This window comes from Falco cherrug, chromosome 16 (assembly GCF_023634085.1).
Source record: "Falco cherrug isolate bFalChe1 chromosome 16, bFalChe1.pri, whole genome shotgun sequence".
Classification (NCBI taxonomy): domain Eukaryota; kingdom Metazoa; phylum Chordata; class Aves; order Falconiformes; family Falconidae; genus Falco; species Falco cherrug.
This window is the reverse complement of record NC_073712.1, coordinates 8,573,026-8,596,146: the sequence shown is the minus strand read 5'-3', so window position 1 is coordinate 8,596,146 and position 23,121 is coordinate 8,573,026. Positions and strand designations below refer to the sequence as shown.

Genomic DNA, 23,121 nt, shown 5'->3' with positions numbered 1-23,121 from the left:
TGGGGGGGGGTGGGCCCGCCTGGGTCGGGGAGGGCTGCGCTGGCAGAGCCAGAGCGGTCGGGGGCGGCTATGGGGCCCTCGGGGCTTCCCGGCCCGCGCCGCGGCGGGGGAGCGGCGATGGGCGCGGGGAACTGGCTGCCCACACTGGCGGAGCCCCCCGGGCCCCGCCCCGCCCCCCGCCCCGCCCCTCTCCCGGCGTCCCCCGGTGGCGGCCATGGCGGACGGCGGCGGGAGCAGCTGGGGCCCACCGTGCCCCGGGGCGGCCGCGGCGCTGCGGCGCTGGGAGCAACTACGGCGGCGGGCGGCGGCGGCGGCGCCGTGGGCTCGTGGGCTCCTGGCCGTGGCCGCTGGGCTCGGCCTCTTCTACGTGGTGCTGCGGGTGCCGCTGCGGCTCCGGGACGGCCTGGCGGCCGGTGAGACGTGGCGGGCCGCGCCGGGGGGCTGAGGGCTCGCCGCGGGGAGGCTGCTTCCGCCCGCGCCGGGCTGCTGCGGGACCGCCGGGCAGGGCCGGTCCGTCCTGGTAGCTACCTGCGGGCCGGTCCCGCGTCCTGGGCCTCCCGCAGCGACACACCGAGCGCTCTCGCAGTGCCGTGACTCTGGGGGCACCCCGGTGTCCGGGGCTGCGCCTGCAACCCCGGCCTCTGCAGACCCGCGACGGTTGGAAACACCCGAGTCGGCTCTCGTGGTGCCTCGGCCACCTCGCACCCCAGCAGGCACCTGGGGGCCCTTGCTAGGCTGGAGCCCTGACTGGGGGGAGCCTGCGGCAGCCGAGCTCCCCGTCACCGCCGGGCCGGGCCGCGCCGCCCTGGGCCCCCCAGCTTCCCCCCGGGCCGGTGGCAGAGGACAGCAGCTGGGCAGGTGGGGACAACATCCCCTCTGGAGCAGCACCAGCAGCTGCGTTCCTGGCCTTGTGGTACGAGTGGTGGGAAGGAGAGGTCTGTGGAAGATGCATGTTCTTAACGCTGACTGTGAACTTGCATCAAAACAGTGCGTTTTGGGTTTAGGTTAAAATGAAATAATAGATTGCATTGGCTTGTTTTGGTCCGCCAGCCATGATATGGCTGAAACTGTAGGCAGCTTGGTCTAAGAATTTACACTGGCTTATTTTAGATTGGGTGTATAACCTAAATCACTGGCACAGATGGCTACAAACAGCAAATAATATATAGGCAGGGTTCTCTAACAAAGCAACATTATCTACAAAATTGGTATGTTGTGATATGTGTTTGCATTATATTTCATTCAGCCTTGTTTAATAAAAAGCTACTTGTTTTTCAATTCTGTTTAAGTCTTTGTTTTTCTTTCTCTTAACAGTGACTGTGTTCTTAAGCACTTTGACTCCGAAATTCTACTTTGCCCTTACAGTGACTTCATCTTTTATATCTGGGCTGATATTTGTAAGTAGTCCACTTTTCTTAAACAGCTAGCACCTCTAAAATGCTTTTGTTAGGGGTAAAAGCAGTCGTGTTTTTTTTTTTTTATCAGACTCTAGAGGGTGCCTTTGTACTAGGAAGGAACTTGCTCAGTATCTTCTCTGTTGTATATATTCTTCTATTTATGCTGTATGTTGAGACTAAGGAAAATAACTTGTACCTGTTTTAGGAACTCAGGCTTGTATTAAGGAGGTACATAACAGTATATGTGTACATAGATTAAAAATGTAAAACATGCATGCAAACTGCAGAGCTCTGTGTCTGTGTGTGTGAAGAAAACACAGATTTTTCTCTCTCCTAAGCTAAGTTAAGGGTTTAGTTTCCACAGTAACTTTTGGTGAACTTTTATGCATGTGTCATCTTGTAACTATCTTAACAACTTTGGCGTGAAAACGAACCAATAATTCAGCTCATCTTTGTGTGACAGTGTGCACAGACGTGGCTGACTGTGAAATCAATGGGACATGCTTGTGTGGTCAGTTCTGCTAGCGCAGCTGTTTCTGCAGTGATGATTGTCTGACCCTGATACAGACTGCGGCACTACATACAAATCTTTCATGTTAATCTTTATTTTCAGTATTAAAAGCTAAAAAAAAGTCTCTTCTCATCAGTTAAACCTATTTACCAGAATGTGCAAAATCTGTTTTATAGGTGGTTTTTTGTAGCCACGCTTTTTTTAAAGTGTTTTATTTATGTGGCAGAAACAACTTGTTTGCTGTAATATTGTTTGGGTTTTGACTGAAGGATTTGAGGAAAGTCATATAAGGAGATGGATTGTGCTTGTGATAGTCTTTTACGTAGGTTTGCTCTTAAGAGAAAAAAGTGGTTGTTGGTCAGCCACTATTTATAGTAATGCTTCCTAGTAAAGAATACAGTTTGTCTAAACATCATGGTTTTCTGCTTGGTAATGAAAATACTCAGAGAAGTTGGTCAAGAACTGACAATACGGTATAGTGCTTGAGGACTTGTGATAAGTGGGTATCTTTGATGGCCTCGAAGAGAGAGATGGTAATATTTTTGACCCAAATTTCTGATAAGTGAACTTGATTGCTGTTAATTCAGCCTTTTCTCTTTGTACTTTTCTGAATGGCAGAACATGTCAGTTTAACTGTCTGTTTTGTGCTTTATTCTTTTAGAATATTTTTGTAAAATGAAGAATACACCTGTCCTGAGGTTCTTGCCTCTATGCACAGTTTTCCTATACAGGCCTTTTCTGAAAGGGTCTAGAACAGGGGTCCTCAAACTTTTTAAACAGGGGGCTGGCGCACGGATGAAGTGGCAGGCAGTCATCTGCGGCTGCTTGGTTTCTCCCCCCACAACCCCCGGCGGAGGGAGGGCGGGGGGTGTCTGTAAATACCGGGGGCCGGATTGAGGACCCTGGGGGGCCATAGCTTGAGGACCCCTGGAAGTTATCCTAATGACTCTGGGAGGGAGGAACATATGTTTGACTAAAATTTTACTTTTGTTTTTCAGTCTGTTTCATGTTATGCAGGTGATCCTGCATGACAAGACAGGCCAAACCAGATAATTAGTTTGTAGATAAGTTCTGTTTATAGTTATTTGCAAGGGGATATACTAGCTATGAACAACTGGCTCTTCGTCTCTGATGTTTGTTGGAAGGGTGTCACCTATGGAAATTTCTGATGCTTTTTTCTCCTGTGACAGGTGTTTGAATGGTGGCATTTCAGAAAATACGGCACATCTTTCATCGAGCAGGTTTCTGTGAGTCATTTGAGGCCCCTGATAGGTGGCACAGAAAACAGCCCTCCAACACCAGCAGCATTCTCCGCTGGAGAGAGTGAGACAAGCAGGCAGAGCATGCCAGGTGATTGTCAGTCTGTCCCAGCACACTGTAGCACAGCTTTTCCTTAAGCTTCAAGGTCGTGGCTGGTTTGCATGAGCTGGCTTTTAAACGACCTTCGTGCTTGCAAGAAGTGGAGAAAGGCCAGCATCTTACAACGCATTTTATTAAGAATGGTAAAAATGAACTAAACAATAATGCATCTTTGATCTGAACATTCATTATTAAAAATACTATTTAGAAAATGTATTACATATTTAGCTAAAACTGTTTCAGTAACATTAGATATTTACTGTTCTGAATATGTGTGAGAGAAACATTACATGAGTGTAAATGGCAGTGTTTAATCTTTCCACTATGTGCTTTTGTGTACCCCAGCAATGCTGGGGAGCAAAAATATTAGGGGATAGCAGAAGTTTATGAATATACTGATTGTCTGATTGTGCTCAGGTTGTATAACAATGAAATTACAGCAGCTTTTGAAAGTAAAAGTACATTTGCATTACTGCATTTTAAAGTCAAGGTAGTATTTTCTGTGCTCTTAACTCAAAAAGTACTACTTCTTTTTTTCTAGAGTGCAAAGTGTGGCGAAATCCTCTCAATCTTTTCAGGGGGGCAGAGTATAGCAGGTATTAATTATCTTACTTCCCATTGCATATTTTTAAAATTAATTGGGGGCATACATATGACTTCTTCACAGAGCTTGCACTAGTAATGTCAGGAGACAGCCGAGACCTGCAAGATTATAGGGGTGATTGATGCCAGTCGTGTGTTTAAAAGGCACCTATCCAAGCTTTGGCAGTTTCAGTGTTAAGAATGCAAATACTACTCTAACATCATCATTTTTTTGGAGAGTAAGAGAAAAAAATATTCAGAGGCTGATACAGTGTTTCTGAATCTAAATTCTCTTTATTAAAGTGATATGGCTGTATTATAAATCTCCTTATGTTATTTCATCAGAAAAGCTGCTTCCTAGGAAGCCAGGTCCCGTAGAACTTTACAACTTGAACAGATTATGGAGCAGCAGTACTTTAAAAGACTGGAGCTACCAGAATTTTATTAATAAAAATCTTCTGCAGTAGCTTCAGTTGTGGGGCACATCAGATATCCCTCTTGATATCAGCATTACTATTTACTAGGAGTGCCTCTTACTGAAATTTCTCCTCTTAAAGATACATGTGGGTGACTGGGAAGGAGCCTCTTACATACTATGACATGAATTTGTCTGCTCAAGATCATCAGAACTTTTTCACGTGTGACACAGATGCCCTTCGGCCTTCAGATACAGGTATTGATGTCGTATGCATAAGGTGTTTCACTGTTGGAGAGTATAAAGTGTTTTTCTAAATATATTTCGAGGTAGCGCAAGCTATTGTGTCAAATATTTTGTGAAATTATAGTCTTTCTCCATTGCTAAGGAGGTTTAATAGATGTATTTAGTGAAAAGATGCTCTTTTACCTTGTGCTTTCTTTCCTCTAACTTTAAGGCTGTCAGGATCCTGATGTATTTTAAGGTTTCATGTTTTTCAAATAATTAACAACACGATATTGAAAACCTGGATTGTATTCTCAACAGTCAAAGATGTGGTCTCATGTAAACCTTAATGAATAGTGTAGTCTCCAGAATCTTTTTGTTGAGTTCCACATGTTTAGTGCAGAAAATGTTCTCTACCTGGTTATTGTCAGACTGGGTGCAAACTATTGTCAATTTGTCAAGTTCCGGAAGTGTTAGTTGTCAGCTGGCTGTGACATGCTTGGTATGAACGATGTGTTTTTGTTTCACAAAATGGAGTGTATTGTCTCGCTTGCTAAGCCAAGACTAATATTTTGTTTCCAAAAGAAAACTCAAACATTTTTCCACGTTATTCTTGCTGGACAGCAGAAGGTTTTGTTCCAAAAGAAACATGTATAGATTCTTCAGTTTTCTTATCATACTTGAGATAGGCCAGATACGTAACTCCATGAACGTAAGGTTTTGGAGTTCTTTCAGAGCTCTATTTAGTGTGAAAGCTGTTAGTTCTGCATAGAAAATGGTATCCCAGAGTATGTTGTTCTTTTGCTAGAAGTTGGTTTTCAGTTTGGGATTGTCATTTTTCACTAATGGAAGCATAGCGGGGAGGGGTTGAGTCATTGCACTGAAACTGTGTTTGCTCCTTATCTAACAGTAATTTCGAATTAAAGTTGTAATTCGAACAACCTTTTTGAGTAGATAGATTTTAGTCTTTTTAATTGTTTCCTTGAACACTTCCTGATAAGGTGATGCATTATTATAGTACATCTTGAATTGGCTTTGCCATGTTATGCCACTCAAATGTGCTTTTGAAATAAAAAAAAAATAAATATTTTAACCTTTTATGATCTGGTAGTTGTCTAAATACTCAATGTATGTCTTGCATGGGTATAGTTTCAGCTTAGTCTGTCACTGCTTCCTTTGAAGTTCTGTTTGAAAGCTTAAATTAAATTCTGTGCAGGTCTGTGCAAGAACCTGTGTTTAACAATTGCTCCTGCCAAGATTTCAACAGGTCTTGGGAAATGTTTCCAAAATTCTGTAGCAATTTAGAAATTGTACATCTGCCTGGTTATGTAAGCTGTCTTTGCTTCTCAGTGTAGGACTTCTTAAATGGTTAGTGAATAATCTTCCTGGGGGTGTTGCTTTCTTAAATTAAATTTGGGGTGTAATGAGAAGTTGCAAGATTCTGCTGCTTGTGGTAGAAACTCACACTGCAACTAAAACACTTGTTTACTCTTCTCTGTAAAAATCATATAGCAAACAGGAATTTGCAAAATGGAAGTGAACATTAATGTGGAGCTGGTGCCCAAGCAGCCAGCGTTGCCTCTGTTGGCTCCCAGGTGTTTCACCCATGTCTCTGTCCCTCACCAGCCTTTCAATGTTTTTACAACAGTTATGCAGAAAGCATGGCGAGAGAGAAACCCTCAAGCCCGGATTAAAGCAGCATATCAAGCTTTAGAGTTGAACAATGAGTAAGTTTTAGAGTACATGTTCAATTCCTGTATTTCTAGTGTGAAAGATTAAGATGAGTGTTATGGGGCACACTGTCGGTTTCTTATTCTGATAATTTACTTTTGGCAAAGTTCTTGAATAGCTTAAGGGGGGCTTCTGTGAGAATTGCACATGGGGCTGTCATCTGCACTGAAATGTTGAACTGTTCTATAAAAACCAGCTTTTTTGTTCTCCCTTTTTCTTGGGCAAGATTTTTTTTTTTTAAATATCCTCTTACCACTAGCAATAACAAATGAGAAATCTTATTTAGATGTGGAACAGTAAATTGAATATGAAATCATGTGTGTTTCAGTGATAGTATTGTGGTAATGCTGTATTTGGAGTTCACAGGTGCCACTCCTGTAAGGGATTTGAAAATACATTTATAACACAAACTAAAGAATTTCACGCCCTTCTGTGATCCGTTTTGTTATGTGGTCTCATTGGTTTTGTGTATAATGTCTACCTCCTGGTTTTAGAAAAGCAAAGCAAACCAAACACACAAAAAAACCCCTCTCTCCAGACAATTGCTAGAGCATCTTTAATATTTCAAGAAACATAATTTGACTTGCTGTTATAATTCTTTCTTTTGTTCTTTCTCCAAATGTGTGTGTGTGTTCTGTAAAATGGAAAAGGTTTCTGTTTTCCTGACATCCACAGTTTAAACTCAAGTCAGTATTTTGATAGTTTAATATTGTCAATGCTAAGGTATTAAACATAAGTAAAACCTGCCCATTTCTAATGCTTTTAACACTTTTAAAAAAAATACAAAACTTTTTCCCTCAGAATAATTAGTGGGTTTTTTCCTTTATTACAGTTGTGCCACTGCGTACGTCCTCCTGGCTGAGGAAGAAGCAACAACTATTGTGGATGCTGAGAAGTATTTCAAACAGGCTCTGAAAGCAGGAGAAATGATCTACAGAAAATCTCAGAACTGCCATTCCCAAAGTCCCCAGCACGAAGCACAGCTGAGTAAGGGCTTTTGAATCACATAAAATCTTGTTTCTGTGTGAGCAGAAATGTGAAACTAAAGTTATAATTAGTGATTCTAGTTTGATTCCCAATTCAGTGAGGCAGTTACTACCATTTTAGCCATGCTTATGCGTGGTGTGCTACGTGATCTTTTGTAGTACCTGAATGAATCTTAGGAGGTGGCAGTTACGCTGTGTGTTCCATCGGGGGGTTGTCTCTCTGAGGCTCAGTACGTTATTGTCTTGGGAAGTCGGATAGGTAGAGCAGACCAATGAAGCAGTTGGTGTGTGTGAGTAGCACCTTCTTTTATACCGCCCAGCATTTTGGAAAAAAACAGAATTTTTTTTGTCATTTAACCTTGTTAAAAGTTGCTGGCATTGGATCTTGATGGGCCTTAGTTGGGAAAGCAGTAGTAATTATTTTATGTGTTTACATGTGGAAAGGAAAAGGTTGTGGTGTTTTTGGTGTGATTTTCTTTTTTTTTTTTTTGGAGAGGGAAGGAGAGGTAAGAATGAAGCTGATAGATTATATTTTTTTGTCTTTGTAATCAGGAAGAGACACCAATGTATTGGTGTATGTGAAAAGGAGACTAGCAATGTGTGCAAGAAAACTTGGACGAATACGAGAAGCAGTAAAAATGATGAGAGATGTAAGTAAAAGTAAAAAAAAATGGTCAGCAACTGTTGTTTTCAGTCACGTTGTCCAAATTCATAAAGTTCCTTTCTAGGCATCATAATTAATGTAATTGAATTATTTTCCAATGAGAGTTGCACATCATGATCTGGGATTTTTTTTGAGAACAGGTTTTTTTGGTTCCTACATGCAGGTTTTAAATTTTTGTATATTATGTCATATGTTCATGATTCTGTTGTCTGGTTTGTGACACACTTGACTTGGCAACTTAACTTGTCAAAATAGCCAACTTTAGACTTCTTCATAATTTTTCTTTCACTTCCCCAAAGTGTGTTGTAAATTCCTTTTTTCATAGGAAAATATTACAGACCAAACCAACTCACTGTAGGAGTTGTGCAGATTTCAGCTGAGAGCATGTTGTATGAACCTCAGTATACTTATTTTCCAGTAGGTGAATATAGCAAAAAAAAAAAAAGGTAGAAATGATGCAATCCCTTTCAGGCTGCTTATATGCCAGTTTGACACTGTGAAAGAATAGAACATTAAAAAGGCATAATTTATTGTACTGGGTTTTGTTAAATATTTCAGGGATTCAAGTGCAATTCTGTATGTGCTTAATTTATTTCTCTTTACTGATTTGCAGTTGATGAAAGAGTTTCCACTTCTCAGCATGTTGAATATTCATGAAAACCTCCTGGAGGCACTGCTGGAGTTACAAGCTTATGCAGATGTTCAGGCAGTTTTAGCAAAGTATGATGGTAAGTGAGGGTTATTGGGGAAATAACTGTGTTTTCACATGAAAGTATAGGTGAGGTGGGCAAAGTGTGCCTGTCCAAAAGCAGATGCCTACCCACAATCTCAGCTAGTTGACTGTATTCCATTCATTGGCAACAAACAGGCGCTTCCAGAGTTAAGTTTTTTCTCTTGAATGATGAGGTCAAATTTAGGCAAGCTAAATTGCATACAAATTACTTTTTATGTTTTTAAGTTACTTCTAATCTGTAAAGAAATCTTGAAGCTCACTTTGCTTCAATTCAAGGATTATTTTAACTTTTTAATCTCTTCTACATCCCTCATTATGCCTAAATTCATCAACCTTTTTCAGTCAGCACATAGCCCCCTAAGTAATTGATGTAAACAAGCTGGAAAAGATAGTTTTCACTTCTGTCATCTTCTAGGCCTGGCCTCGTGATTCTGTGATACTGAGGTTGCTTGCCAAAGATTAGCAACATGCAAGCATACTGCTTGCCAGAGGTTAGTGGTATGCAAGCTTTGGTCCATTAAATGGTGGTAGTTTGCTTTCACTTTCCATCTTAACTAATGTGTTTCAGGTGTTGTGCAAGTCTAGATAAAGGTTAATAAAATACATACTTTATTGTCCTCAGAGTTTTGCTACCTAGATAATGCCTACATCATTAATGTACAAAGTGCTGCTGTCAAAGCTGTCCCTTCAATCACCTTCAGAATTGAGGGGCATGGAAGCAGTATTTTGTGGCAATCATTCGCTGCCCTTGAGGAGTCAGTATGTTCTGTTCTTCATCGCTTCAGGAAATCAAAAGTACAATATTCTTGCCCAAATCCTATGCCTGTTATGTGTGGCCACCCTAGCAGCCTGCTGCTGTTACTTGCCCGTTCGTGTTCTTCTGTGTTCGTATTAATTTAACAAAACCATTGGCTCTTTTCCTAGTGTTTCTTTATGTTAACATCAGGAATTGCACCACTTTCTTAAGAAAGGGTTGTTGATTCTTTTTTTTTTCCTGAGCATCTGGAAAAATGAGTATGAGCTTCAAACTCTCTGTAGCACCTCTGTGTTTTGCTTGACACGACAGCCAGACTTCTGTTAAGTGATGGACAAGCCCAGGATGGGATTTACAAAAAAAGCAAGACCCATCTGACTATACACAACATGGTACTTGGGAATTAGACCCCAGACTTCGTCTGCTTTTAAAGTAAACTTGTGCTGTGGAGTGCTAACCTTCTAATCTGTAATTGTCAGCTCAGACCTGGCCTTGGATATTCTACAAAACCTACAACTAAGAGAATTTTTCCCATGGAAATGGAAAAGAATGGAAATTGCGTTTTCATTAAAATTTGTCTACCTGTCTGTAATCTTTTTTTTTGTCAGCTTCTAGTCGGTCTGTCATTCAGTATTGTATAAAACACAGTGTTAATGTGCAGTTGCAAAACTAAGTAAAGATTAGAAGCTTATTTTAAACCTTCATGGGTTAATACAGGAAAAGTACACCGTTCTTAAGTGTGTATTTATACATGCATTTCTCCTTGAATTCACTTTCAGTGTCTTGGTACCTTTAGAAGAAAAAATTACTTTTTACCACCTAATGACTGGTGACCAGAAAGACTATGCAAAGAAATTCTGAGTTTCTCATCATAGCTGAAATGTTCCAGATGTTACATTCATTGTCTAGTATACCCAAGTAAAAATCTTTAAGCTTAAAGGATGTAGGTTTAAAATGGTTGTCTTGCCTTAAAATATTACAGCTTAATTACTTTATTTTATCATAGATATCAGTCTTCCAAAATCGGCAGCAATATGTTACACAGCAGCACTGTTAAAAGCCAGAGCTGTTTCCGAAAGGTAAGCAAGTACATTTGTGAAAACAGTGGTTTGTTGCTAATCTTGGGTTATGCTGTAAAACATGAAATAAAGAGGTCTAAATCCAATATGTAGCAGTTACACTTAACTTGCTCCTAGAAATGTATTTATATATACATATATGTGGGTGTGTATTTAAATGTAATTTACAGTTTCTTCTAAGCATCCATGAAGTTAATGGAGGTGGAGATGTTTTTCAGGAGTGGACGTATACACATGCGCTTTTCTGTAAATTTTGTTTTCAGTGTCCAGCTCACAATGTTCAGCAGTTCTTTGTTTTATGGATTGAGTGTGGGATATTTATGGTAGTTCACGTTGGCATTTCACTTTTTTTCTGGTCTACTTGCACAGCTGATTCTGGCTTTACCACAGAGTAGGTGATGCTGTAACAATCATATGAAAGACTGTGCACTCAATTACTTTACATGACTGATACAAAGTTTCAAAAAGTTAAATGTAACTTTGTCATAGGGCATGGATGACAGTCAAGATAACAAAATCAACAGGAATGTTTGTCTCCTAGGAAGATTTGTTTATTGTTCTTGATAAATCAGCCACTTTCTAGTGAACTGCAAACTTAAAATCAATAGACACCTGGTTAGCATTTATTATTTGTTACTTTTGTTCAGCATGGGTTTTTCCCTTCAGGTTCTCCCCAGAAACTGCCTCTAAAAGAGGGCTTAGTACAGCAGAAATTAATGCTGTGGAAGCAATTCACAGGGCTGTGGAATTTAACCCTCATGTTCCAAAGGTAAGAGTATTTTATTTCCTATCAAACCTGTTTTTATCGTCTTATGAAAAAAATCATGTTATAGTATGAACTTTTTGTTGGAGCCTCTCTAGTCCCATGTTTTCTTGAAGTTTGTTGTAACTCCAGCCATTGAGTTGTTAAACACACTAGTATTTAGATCATAAGTGTTCAGTGGCCAGAATTAGTTGTTTGCAGTAGGTGATGATCAAATGTGGGTTTTTGGTTTTGGTTTTTTTTTTTTCGAAAAGATTAAACTCAGAAATTTTTAACTCATGAAAAATGGAGTAATCTATTTCTGAAGGTCCTTTATTGGGTAAGGGTAAGCATTAACAAATAGGGATTTTAAATATTTAAATTTCTGAAGCCAAATTAGGTTCTCCAAACAATAACCACTCATAGTATTTCAAAATACTTTCTGCTGTGCTTCTGAGCATGGTTTTAGAACTCGGGTTACTGAAAGATCTACAATCACTTATTTTCTTCATCCACATGTAAACAAGATTAAGTATCGCTACAGGCTGCAATTTAATGTCTGGCATTACTTGAAATGGTAAAGATGCAGATTCTGCTGAGCACTGAGTGAAAATAAAATCTTAACGTTGCTTTTTACTGTACTGTGTTGGTGATATATTCAGTTTGAATGCAGAAGCTTGGCTTAGTCCTGGACCTAATCCTCTGCAAATGATCATGGAGTCCCAGTGACTATTGCTGTGAAGCCTCGAATTATCCAGCCGCTCTATTCTGTCTGCCTGTCCAGTCTAATAGAATGTGCACTGAGAAAGCTAATTGCTGGGAGAAATTGCTGCTTGTTTGCATGACTGATCAAGAGCGTAGCAAGTTCATTTCAGACAGTCTCAGACAGATTTTTCTTTAGCCTCTGCCTTTAGGGGAAGAAGATTATAATGCATTATCATTATCTAAAAGTTCTTTTATTTCGTATATCCTCCAGTTGTTTCAGGAGCCTCACACACCTTTTTAAAGAAGTTAGATACCATTTCAAACAGGCTGTTAACAAAATATGTTCTGTACTTCTACAGGCAATCATGGAAACTGATTCCAGGTTTCAGTAATTTGATCTTGTTTTCTAATTGTATACCTATCCAGTCATCTTCATGGGCTTTTTTTATTACAGTATTGCTTTGAAACAGCAATTCATTGATGGCAGGACAGAATTTTGTTAGTGCTGGCTACCTAGAGCTCTAAAATGCTCACAGTCAACGCAAACAGGTGAACAAGGGTTCAAACAAGTTAACAGGGGCACAGACAAGTGAAATAACTTGCCCAATGGGTTACAGTGGATTAGTGGGGAAGAAAATCTGGTTTTTGAATTTGCAGTCTGTTTTGTCCCATGGACTAAAAATAAATGAGTATGTAAAGCAGAAATCCTTTTCTTGCATCTGATGAAAGTGGTTGTCTTTGCACATAACATAATTTTGTGTAAGGAAAATAATGTTTGTTTCTCTTTTTCTGAGTTATGCTTCTACAAGGATGGATTTTGTTTCAAAAGTTAGGAAGACCTTTAAAGAGTGCTAGAAAACTGGTACTCAAGCCATTTCAAACCAGAGATGTGTAACTAGACTTTGGTAACATAAGAAACAATCTTGTCCAGTCATCTTCTGAATATCTTACAGATTTGTTGCGTGTAAAGATTTTCTTAAACATGCAAAACCCCACGTATTTTCAGTGCTGATACCTTGCCTGTTTTAAACAAGGGCACAAAGACCTGCCAGACTTTGGAATTTTTCTGTTTGTGTGGTAACACGGGCGCAAAGACAGCCAAAGCCTGGGGTTCAGCACTGGCATGTTGTGGCAATACTTGCAGTGGGGCTTCATTGCTGCTATCGCGTTTATAGTCCCTTGTGCTCTGTGCAGTTAGCACAATGGAAAAGCGGGCGCTGCGGAGAGCATGAGGAGTCAGGTCAAGGGTCAGATATTTGAGACCATTTTCCCACAGCAGCACTGTGTGAGTGATCCTTTACTGTGTTAAAAAAAAAAAATAAAAAAAAAAATAATTGAAGAGGATTAGAGGGGATTAGCAAGAATATTACCCTCCGGAGCGTAGGCCCAAGGCACTAAGAGAAGAACCTAGCCAGGCAGTAAATGTGCTTTATTTGGCCGGGGCACAACCCCTCCTACATTCCTTCAAGAATCTGAATGGGAAAAGTTAAGTCCTCAAACTGGATTAGTAAATAATCTCATAGTTTGTGGCATCTGCTGAAATAAATCGGCGAGTTAGCTGCATTCTTACACTTTGGGAGACAGTCAAAGGAATTGCCAGCTACATTGATCAAAGATGTGGATTAACTTTGGCTGTTATTGAATAAGACACTATATGCTAGCAGAGGACAACTCGCAGGTAAATACTAGAGCTGAAACTGTTATTTCATTCTTGTAAAAATTACTCATCTGTCTTTAAAAGCTAAGTTCAGCTGAATACCTGTCTTTTTTTAATGTACCATGAGAAAACAAAATTGCATGTCCTGTGTTTCAAGGGAAATGGAAAATGATTACTCCTTGTGTTCTTTGACCCTTCTGTGCATCAGATGTTCTGCTGATGTAGGAAGAAGGCTGAAACTGAAAAAATCTGAAATCAGAGCTACTTTGTGGTAGTCCAGCAAAACCACATTAAAACAAGATTTTCCTGAATTTGGTTTATTATTCTTCCTTTGGTTAAGCATACTGACACTTTATGGTTTACTACTCATACTTGAGAGCTGATAAGTACTTAGCCTCCTACATTGAAACTTTCAGTGATTGAATGATGAGCAGAAAATACGGTTGGTTTGGGGTTTTGTTTGGGTTTTTTTAGCCTAAACTTGCAGCTCATTGGTATTGTACCTGCAGCATTATACTTTATGTATATTCCACAAGAATGTGTTTTTATTTTGCCTTACGGAAGTTGTTTGGTGGTGGGTTTTTTCCTGGTATTTTGTGTGTAAAAAAACCCCAGTTTGAGAGTCTTGTACACAGATGTGTGTTTTGCTGCTTTTCGTGTGTGAGTGCTGGCTGTCTGTGCTGTCAGGGTTGGCCTGTTGCAGCACGTAGATGTTGGCCCCTGTGTGATATGGTCAGTTATGCCTCAAATGATCATTTATGTTTCATGATTAACGATTTTGGAATATTCTGTGTAACCAAGTGTGCTTCTTGTTTTTACTTTCAGTATTTACTAGAAATGAAAAGCTTAGTGCTACCTCCAGAGCATATTCTGAAACGAGGGGACAGTGAGGCAGTAGCATATGCTTTTTTTCACCTCCAGCACTGGAAGAGGATAGAAGGGGCTCTAAATCTGCTGCACTGTACATGGGAAGGCAGTAAGTATCTCTCCTGGTTTTATTTTTTCCTGTACAGTAGACTAATCTCTGCCTTTATTCACCTCAAACATGATTGGTTCTCTTTGTGAGAAGCTGGTTTAGATACAGATCTAATGCCATTCACTCTTTTTTCCAGCATTTAGGATGATCCCATACCCGTTAGAGAAAGGTCATCTTTTCTATCCCTATCCGAGTTGCACAGAAACAGCAGACAGAGAACTGTTGCCAAGTAAGTGGTTTCTAAGCAGTAATGATAATAAAACATAAGCTAGGGACATGTTCAGTTTGTGGTATTCTGTATTTACCTTACTGTGATTTTTTTAGTTTGAGCTTCCTGTGAAGGAGATTCAGCTATTTGTTGATGTCCCTCCCAAACGATCCTGAAGCACTTGACGTGTGTGTGTGGTAAATGTTAGCTTGATTCTGTAATAGCTTAGGTCCTTCAAAGATGAAGTCTGTGTGTGGTACATTCAGACTTAAGTTTGGCCAACTCTGAGAACAACAAAATGGACCAGTTATTTAAATCACTTTGAAAAGTCATGGATTTGGCGACTGTTGTAGAGGAGCCATTTCCTTTTAGCAAGTGATAAATGCTTGGTTCCAGTCCTGCATTCAGGTATCTAGCAGAACCTGTGATCTTACAGAGAATCCTTGGTTAATCTATAGCTTCATAGAATACGTATTGTTGGACAGTATGCTTCCTGCAACTTCCTACCTGTGTAGGTACTTTTATGGATTTATACTAGCATTTGACACTGAAAAGTCATCTCCAGCTGCTCATTACTTCAAGATTACTTTATGCAATTATGAGCCTACATGGGGTTTTTCTTTAGGTAAGGCAAACAAGCTAAATTACTGGAGCCCCATGGTCATCATATTTAGGAAAACAGCATTAATTTAGATTAGAACTGGGCTGTTAATTACAGACGTTGATAGAATTCTTTTGGGGGTGAACTTCGTCATGAAGAAACACACGTCCCACAGGACTGGAAAGGGCTACTGCAAAAGCACCAGCAGACCCACTGAGACCACAGCTGTGGAAAGGAAAGCTACACATACGTGTTTCTATTTTAAAGCCTGAAGTTATATTTAAAATGTGTAATTTAAATTTGCCCCCAGACTGCTTTAAATTACTCATTTCTCACTTATGCAGGATATTGCACAAGGAATTCCTTGGTTAGCAACTAACCCTAAATTGTAGACTTCCCAGCATAATTAAACACCAACACATGCAGATATTTCAACACGATCACTCACGCATTCCTGTTATGTTTTAAATATAAACCTACCCATAAATAAAATCATCTTAACACTTTTATTGCAGTACTTCCTCAAGAAATCTTGACACTTAATTTTTTAAAATTTATCTATTTAAAATAATGTTGACCAAATCAATGATTCAAAAGTCCTGTGTTGGTCTGACTAGTAACAATTCTTAGATGGCTGTGAATGTATAGAATTGCCTTTAGTTGTCCTTACCTATTTTGGATTTGTTTTTAATTTCCCAGTGTAGGAAAAACTATTGCAAAAAGAATCCTTCCTATATTTTTAGGCTTTCCTAATTCATGTTGGGACCTGTCCTAAATTATATTGCTCCATATTTTAAGAATCAGGTGAGTTTCTACATATGGAGAGCATCAGAGCGTTCCATAGTAGAGAAGTGGTTTCTTTTGGCTGCTCAGTAAAGAGGAGTGTGTGACTGTTGTCAGACTAGCAGGGCTGACTGCCTGTTACAAAGGTGAATTGATAATCTCTGGGGTGACATTGAGCATCTCTGATGGGCGTTAGACATGGAACTCCAAATGTTCTACTTAGTTGTGCTCCAGAATCACACTTAAAAGCAAACCAAAACTCAAGCCCTTTGCCATTAATGAGTTGCAAGAGCACAAGCCACTTGCTGATTTTTCTCTTATAATGGTAGCTTTCCTGGGACAGCATTCAGGAGCAGGAGCTGAGAGGGTAAAGTGTCTCTTTCCTTCTCAGCCTTCAGTTTAAGAATGAGTACGATTGTATTCTCTTGTTTTACGAAAAGGCTTACTTAAATTCTGAAGCTTTTGTTATTTTTTTAAAACAGCTTGTCAAGAAGTGCGCAGCCTTTGAGTTACTCATATCTATAGAAACTTTTTTCTTTATTTAAAAACCTTTTAAAATCATTTAATAGAAGTCAGAGCTGCAGGTATTCAGAGCCAGTAATTGCAAATTCACCAAACAGGTCCTCAGCTAGTAACCGGTAGTAGTGTCTTGAGTGCTGAAAGCTCCACATGCCAGCCCTTAGGCTGTCTAATCACCTTCTTTTGATTTTGTTACCATAGATTGGAAATTGCAAGGAGCTGCTACGTACAGAATTTATAACCTAGTCCTGGTACTGTTTTCTTTGAGGTCTACTCTGTCAGCTGCTCTGAAAAAATTTACTGTAGCCAGAAATCTTTGAAAAGTGTTAAGGAGCTACCTTGCTTGTGTATGTAACATGACTGTTGTTTTGTGCTTGCTGAGCTGCTTATAGGATGGGGAGGTGTGCTGTTCTCTTCAGGTAACAGGATTAATGCTTCAGAGGGTTGAAAATACCTGAATTGTTTAAATTGCTCTAGGTAGTTTTGACACCTTGTGAATTTTACATTTCTTCCCTCTGTCCTGTTAAAAGAGTAGGTACCAAAAATGAAGCCTGATGAAATGCTTCAAAAATCAAGCCTATGCAAGTGAAAAGGCAATTGGGAAGAGAAAGATGTAGTGACTGTTAATACTGAAGACAAGCATTTAAAGTAGGGGGAAATTTTTTTAGAAGTTTAAGTACTGGGACCTAAGATGTACTGCACAATAGTCTTGAGTCCACGCTTATTGCTGAAAGTCTAAAACTGAGTTACAAGACTGTATAAATAATTCAGAAAACTGTCCTCAGTTATCAAGTGTCAATATCCTTCATTTTTTTTTTCCTTCCAGCATTTCATGAAGTCTCAGTTTACCCGCAGAAGGAACTTCCCTTTTTCATCCATTTCACAGCAGGCCTATGTTCCTTTTCAGCGATGCTTGCCCTCCTTACGCACCAGTTCCCTGAGCTGATGGTCATTTTTGCTAAAACTGTAAGTATTGTCTCTGTCAATATGCTTAGGTAATATGTGGGACCTTTGGGAGTTTTGAGGTCCATGGTGAGGTAGGCTCCAGTCAGTCTCACGCTTGTGAGGCATGAATTATTTTATCTGCTTTTGTTAGAATCTAGTTAGTTACAAACACTTGTTGAAGTTTGGGCAAAATGTCTGTTTTGACAAGAAGGTGAACTGTTACTATAACATACCATGGCTTTAACTTGCACTCGTACAGTGAGAGAGCAGCATTTCAGCACCAGAGAAGTTTTGCCACAGAGCACTGCGTTGAGTGTGAATTTTATACTCATAGAAGTGGAAGACTGCAGTGCAAGTGCCTGGAGATTTTGAGACGTGAGTAGAAGGCAGGCTGGACTGCTGGAAAACCAGGTCTCTTGGTGAACATTGAAGAGTACTAGCATGATGTAAGCCAGGTTCAGAAGTTAGGTTAGCTATCACTCACCTTTTGGGAACTAGATAATGGTTTTATATCTCATCTGGTTCTGGTTACTAGATGGAGAATGTGTTCGGTGACCACAGATCTATCATTTGAGTACCTGTTCAAGGACAGAAATTGGACTTGATAATGGCAATCAGACTTTTAGCTAGATAAATTTCTAATCTGTGCTGCTTTAAGTATATGTAAATATGTCTGCTATTGAGCCATTTGTTTCTGCAGGTGCCTTCTGTGTGTCTTTCTCCCTCTCTCTGCCCTGCTTTTTTAAGGATTTCTTTTCCTCGCTTACCTGTTAACATTGCTGCTGGCTGTAATCTTGTCATCTTTCTGGACTCTGAGAACGGTGCTGTCTTAATTTGATGGAGGGAGAAACTGCATAGGCAGCTTCCTCTCCCCACTTCTCAAACTAAGCCATGCAGTATATTTGGCCTTTATTGAACAGTGGATCTCATGCAGTAGAGCAGAGTGGCAAATAAAGAGTTCCAAACACTCAGTGAATCATTTATTCTAGCTTTGCTAGTCAAAATAGAGGGTGAAAGGTGTTATGTCATCTTGCTGTTTTAATGCAGCAGGTAATGGCGACCTGGGAGGTAAGCCTTTTTTCTCAAGAATACTTCATTCCTAAAAGCGTTGGCTTTGCTAGTGATTCTAGTCTGCAGTGCCCAAGTCATGCAGGTCTGAGAGTGGGGCCTCATTTCCACACAGTTCTGTTGATCTTTATGTTGGAAAATGTAGTTGGACATGCCAGTGACAAATTTCAGTGCTACTCATAATTGGCTGGGTTCATAGTAACTAGGATCTAACTATCTGCTTGATTAATTCTGTAAGGACTGCATTAGCAAAGTTGTATGATTTCCAAAGAGATACAAGGTCAAATGTTATGCTAACAAAGAATTGCTTGGTGAAGTTCTCTCTGCTGGGTTTCTTGAACCAAAATAAGACCTTGTACGAGTTAGCTTTGCGTAATGCCATTTTGAATGTCGAGTGATATGTCCAAAGGTGGGGGAAAAAACTCCCGGGGTTTGGTCGTTTGGCAGCGTGTTTATGTCGCTTGTTTTCTATAGGCAAGGATGGATAGTGTCTATTCAGCTGAAAAGATGATCAAGAATCATGCGTATTGCTGCATCATTCCACCAACCAAGTCTCAGTGGTGTCAGGCACAGACAAAGGGATTCTTGCCACTCACTGTGCTAGTTCAATACTGGCAAGAGTGGAAGCTGTATCGAAATAAACAGACAAGACGTGAATTCTCTATTAATTTCTTGAGATTGCTAGCTGAGAAAGAAATACCATCTTCCAGTATTCTGCTATTTAGATAGAAATGTTAACTCCCAATCATACTCTAATGACTAATATTCTTCTTCATTTTATTAGATTATTGTACTCTTGATCCCATTCCTGGTGTTTTCAGAAACATCCAGAACACTTGTAAGAAACAATGATATTCAATATCGGACAAATATTTTTACTTGTAGAGAGCTTCAGTATTTTAACTACAGATAATGCTGTATAGCGTTAGCAGCCATCACAGCATTATCTCCTGTGTTCTGGGGGTATGCGGCAGTAGCATCTAGTTGAATTTTCATACCAAAAATGGAAATTTACCTTCTATGTAATGACACCTTCCTTTCCACCCAAGAACACTATAATAAAACAATTATCTGCAGGTAGTTCTAGTGCTTTAAGCTTTCTAAATGAATTAATGGATTTTTTCCTGTGTATTTATTTCAAGTATTTTTTCATGATACTGTGTGTTTAACTTATTAAATATAGTAGTTTGAGATAATGAAGTTCTAGGCAGTATACACAAAAGCAATACAAAATGTATTCCCAGCAAATCTAGGACACAGTTTTAGGAATAACAGTTGGAAAGTATTGTGTATATGGAATTTTTTGTTGTCAATCTGACTTAGTGTGACTCCTTAAATTACATTTCAGTTGCTTCTTAAGCAAACTGTTATTTCCAGCAATTTAACCTACAGCAAACTGCGTGCCTCTAAAGGGTTTTAAGAAGTTGAATACCTTTCTATTGACTGGAAAAGTCTGAGTTTACATATTTTCATTTGTTAGTGCTTGAGTTTGTTTCCTCCATAATAAATCACAGGGTAAACCTTGGCAAATTGCTAAAAATATTCCAAGTGGCCAAAAATCACAATGAAGCATTTACTAGTTCCAATGTATACAGCATAATACACCATCAACAGAGACTTGAGCACTGGCACCGGCTGTGAGCTGGCTCCCTCTGGAGCAGGAGGCAGTCCTGCTCTGCTCCCTGGCCCTGGGAGCAGGTGCTAGAGGGATTTTTCATTGCCTTGCACAGGTAGAAAGTGCAAGGGACTGGTGCTGGCAGAGCACTTAGCATTTACGGATCCAGTTAGCCACAGTTGCTCTTGCTAGATCTTTTGCAACTCAGACTTTAATGATCTTTGATGAAGGGAGGGTGTACCATGTGAGTCGGTGCCAGTGAGGACAGTGGAATAGGCAGTGGTAGAGAGCTCTCTGTGACCTGCAGTACGAGTGCAAGGGCTGTCAGTGGGTAAGAGCTCAGCCTTGCTGATTGTTTCAGCTAGATTTCTGATCTCTCGGTGAATTACTTTGTTCTTGATAGTCAGACAGCTCTGTTTATGTAGTTGCTGTTCAGAATTTTCTCAGTGACAGAAGGAAGGAGGTATGCAAATGGGGCGACGATACACAGTTCACTGAGCAACCTGAGAAATACTCTGTTACACAAAGAAAACCTTCTGTTGAAAGTGCAGACAAATGGGTCTGATTATTTTTCCATTCAGTATGAATTTTTATTTTTTAGTAATTACGTAGATGGAGAACTGGGTAGGTATATATCATCTTGCAAATGTGACATTGTACAATTTCTTCTGTAGTATCTTACAAAGACACCAAGTCTTGACTTCAAGTAAGCTAGAGACAGGGACATCAGACAACTGTCAATAGTCATCTTGGAGGTTCCTGAAAACTCCTAACATGCTTACCTTCCAAGCAAATCAGTCACATTTCTTAAGTCTGATCCTTATGCCACTGGAATGGACCAGTATTAGTTAATATTAAAGTACTGGGAAAACATTGCAGCAGTGTTGCTGCTGAATCCTACTGGAAACAACTTCCTTGTTCAGGGAATTGGATAAAATCCTAAGACAGTCCATGTTCAAACTGTTTTGATATGGATCGCTTGATACATTCACAACAAAGGAAGAAGTCATGGGACTTAAATTAAAAATTGGCTAATTTTTACATTGCAAGATCAGGAGAGAACATTTCTTGTTCTGGTTGTTCCACAGCTCCCCATTAGAGGATTCCTTGCCATTTTGCTGACAGCAGCCATCTAGAGACAGAAAATAGGACTAAATAGAGCCCTGTCTGGCAAGTCCTGCTTTCTGTGACACTCTGCCTTACTTTCTGAACAAATCCCCCTACCACTTTCCCCAAAGCTCATTAAGTGAGACTGGAGAATTAACTTTTTAGCCAGCTGCTGAACTTTTCATATTTATAAACACTTGAGTCTTTTGCTTATCTAAGACAAAATGTGTATAGTTTGGAGATGTGCACTTCCCTGCCAATGTGTAATGAGTGGTTCTACACTTCATAGAAAAAAAGCCTGAAGTTTCCTGTCACAGCTGAGTGTCGATGCCAAGGGCAAAGGTTTCTTGCCTTGCTAATCTACATCTTAACTCATGCACTTAATGTGAAGGTGCCACACGCAAACAGGCAGGGAAGAAGCTAGCTGCAATGAAAAGCTCCTGCGCTGCTGTGAATGTTATGTTTTAAAAGCCTTTTTAATGTAATATTTGAGGTTATGATAGAAGCCAGGAGAACCAAAGTAAAACCCTCAAAGTAAATGAGTCCTGTCACTGCTGCCTCATGAAAAGAGGGTTTGTATGAGGATAACACGAGTCTCAGCAGAATACTTGGGGGATGGGTTGAGGAGGTGCAGGGGAGTTTGCAGCATTTGCTTTAGCCTAATCTTTATTTCTGGAACTGTTTAGATGGCATCTAGAATATGGATCCTGTCTGGAAGCACAGGCTGGTCTTGGTGGATGGTCTGTTCAGTTTTCACACATTTTGAGTTGATGACCTATAAATAATCCATGCTTGAATATCCAAGAAAATACACTACCCTCCTCCCCAGTCTGTTCAGCACTGAAGGTGCAGTTTGCAGAGCAGTTGGAAGAGTTGTAGCCCTGAGAAACGCTGTCCTAACCCCTCCTGTTTCTGCCTAGGTGCTGCGAGTGCTGTGGCCTGTGAGTGCTCCCAGCGTTCTGGCCTCCAGCTGAATGGACTGTGCCAAGGGTGAGTGGACAAGGCTGGAGCTGTGGCTTCCAGAGGGTTCTTTCTTCCTTTGTGTGTCTTGGCTAAAATGTAATGTTTACTACAAGCCGCTTTCATGGCATCAGCATTGAGGGGATCATAGCTCTGTTGAGGGAAAGGTACAGGGTGGTTTTTCACTCGTACCTTGAGCCTGTGAAAGGATGTTGGTTTGGAAACTGAGCTAATTTGTTCTTGTTGTGTTCTGTTTATTCCAGTGGTTGAGAACTCTTCTTTCACCCTTCAGCTTCATTAGGGAAAACATCAAGGTCCTCCTGCTCTCCAGTCTCTGACATCAGCCAACTCCAGTGTGACTGGAGCGTGCTTGCCACGATGGTTTGATTTCGTTGTTCTCACAAGCCTCAGCCCTGGTGGCTAGCTGACCCCTAGGTGTGGCGGGCAAGGAAGAAAGCCGTGCTGTTCAAACTGGTATCTTTGACAGGCTTCCGTGTTGGTAATGGTGCTTAACATATGAATTTCTTCTTTGGCCTTAGTCTGTAAGCATCTAAGAAAATAGTTTTTGTTGAGCAATACCTTATTGCTCTCTTAATCGTTTGTACAACTGGAAGCTAATACTTCCTCTGGAAGAAAGGAGGGGACGCAAACTGAGCAGATGTTTGGAGTATTGACACTTCCTTCTCAGCTGCAGATGCACCAGATAATTGGCTTAGATTTAATTTTATAAGCCTCTTTCAAAGTATTTGTTAACAGCAAAGTATGGTTCTGCTTTCTTTATTAAAAGGTTGCTTCTTAA

General features: G+C 40.2%; 1 protein-coding gene across 1 annotated transcript; it reads left to right on the top strand.

Moving 5' to 3' along the window:
* The first annotated feature begins 96 nt into the window (after positions 1 to 96).
* ST7L (suppression of tumorigenicity 7 like) lies at positions 97 to 23,121 on the top strand. Its single transcript, XM_055728423.1, has 16 exons — positions 97 to 413; positions 1,315 to 1,397; positions 3,099 to 3,258; positions 3,809 to 3,863; positions 4,407 to 4,522; positions 6,138 to 6,216; positions 7,053 to 7,207; positions 7,759 to 7,856; positions 8,484 to 8,598; positions 10,364 to 10,436; positions 11,103 to 11,205; positions 14,366 to 14,516; positions 14,653 to 14,745; positions 17,535 to 17,593; positions 22,283 to 22,352; positions 22,586 to 23,121. The coding sequence occupies exons 1-15, from the start codon at positions 215 to 217 to the stop codon at positions 22,334 to 22,336; spliced, it is 1,593 nt and encodes a 530-aa protein (XP_055584398.1). The 5' UTR covers positions 97 to 214; the 3' UTR covers positions 22,337 to 22,352; positions 22,586 to 23,121.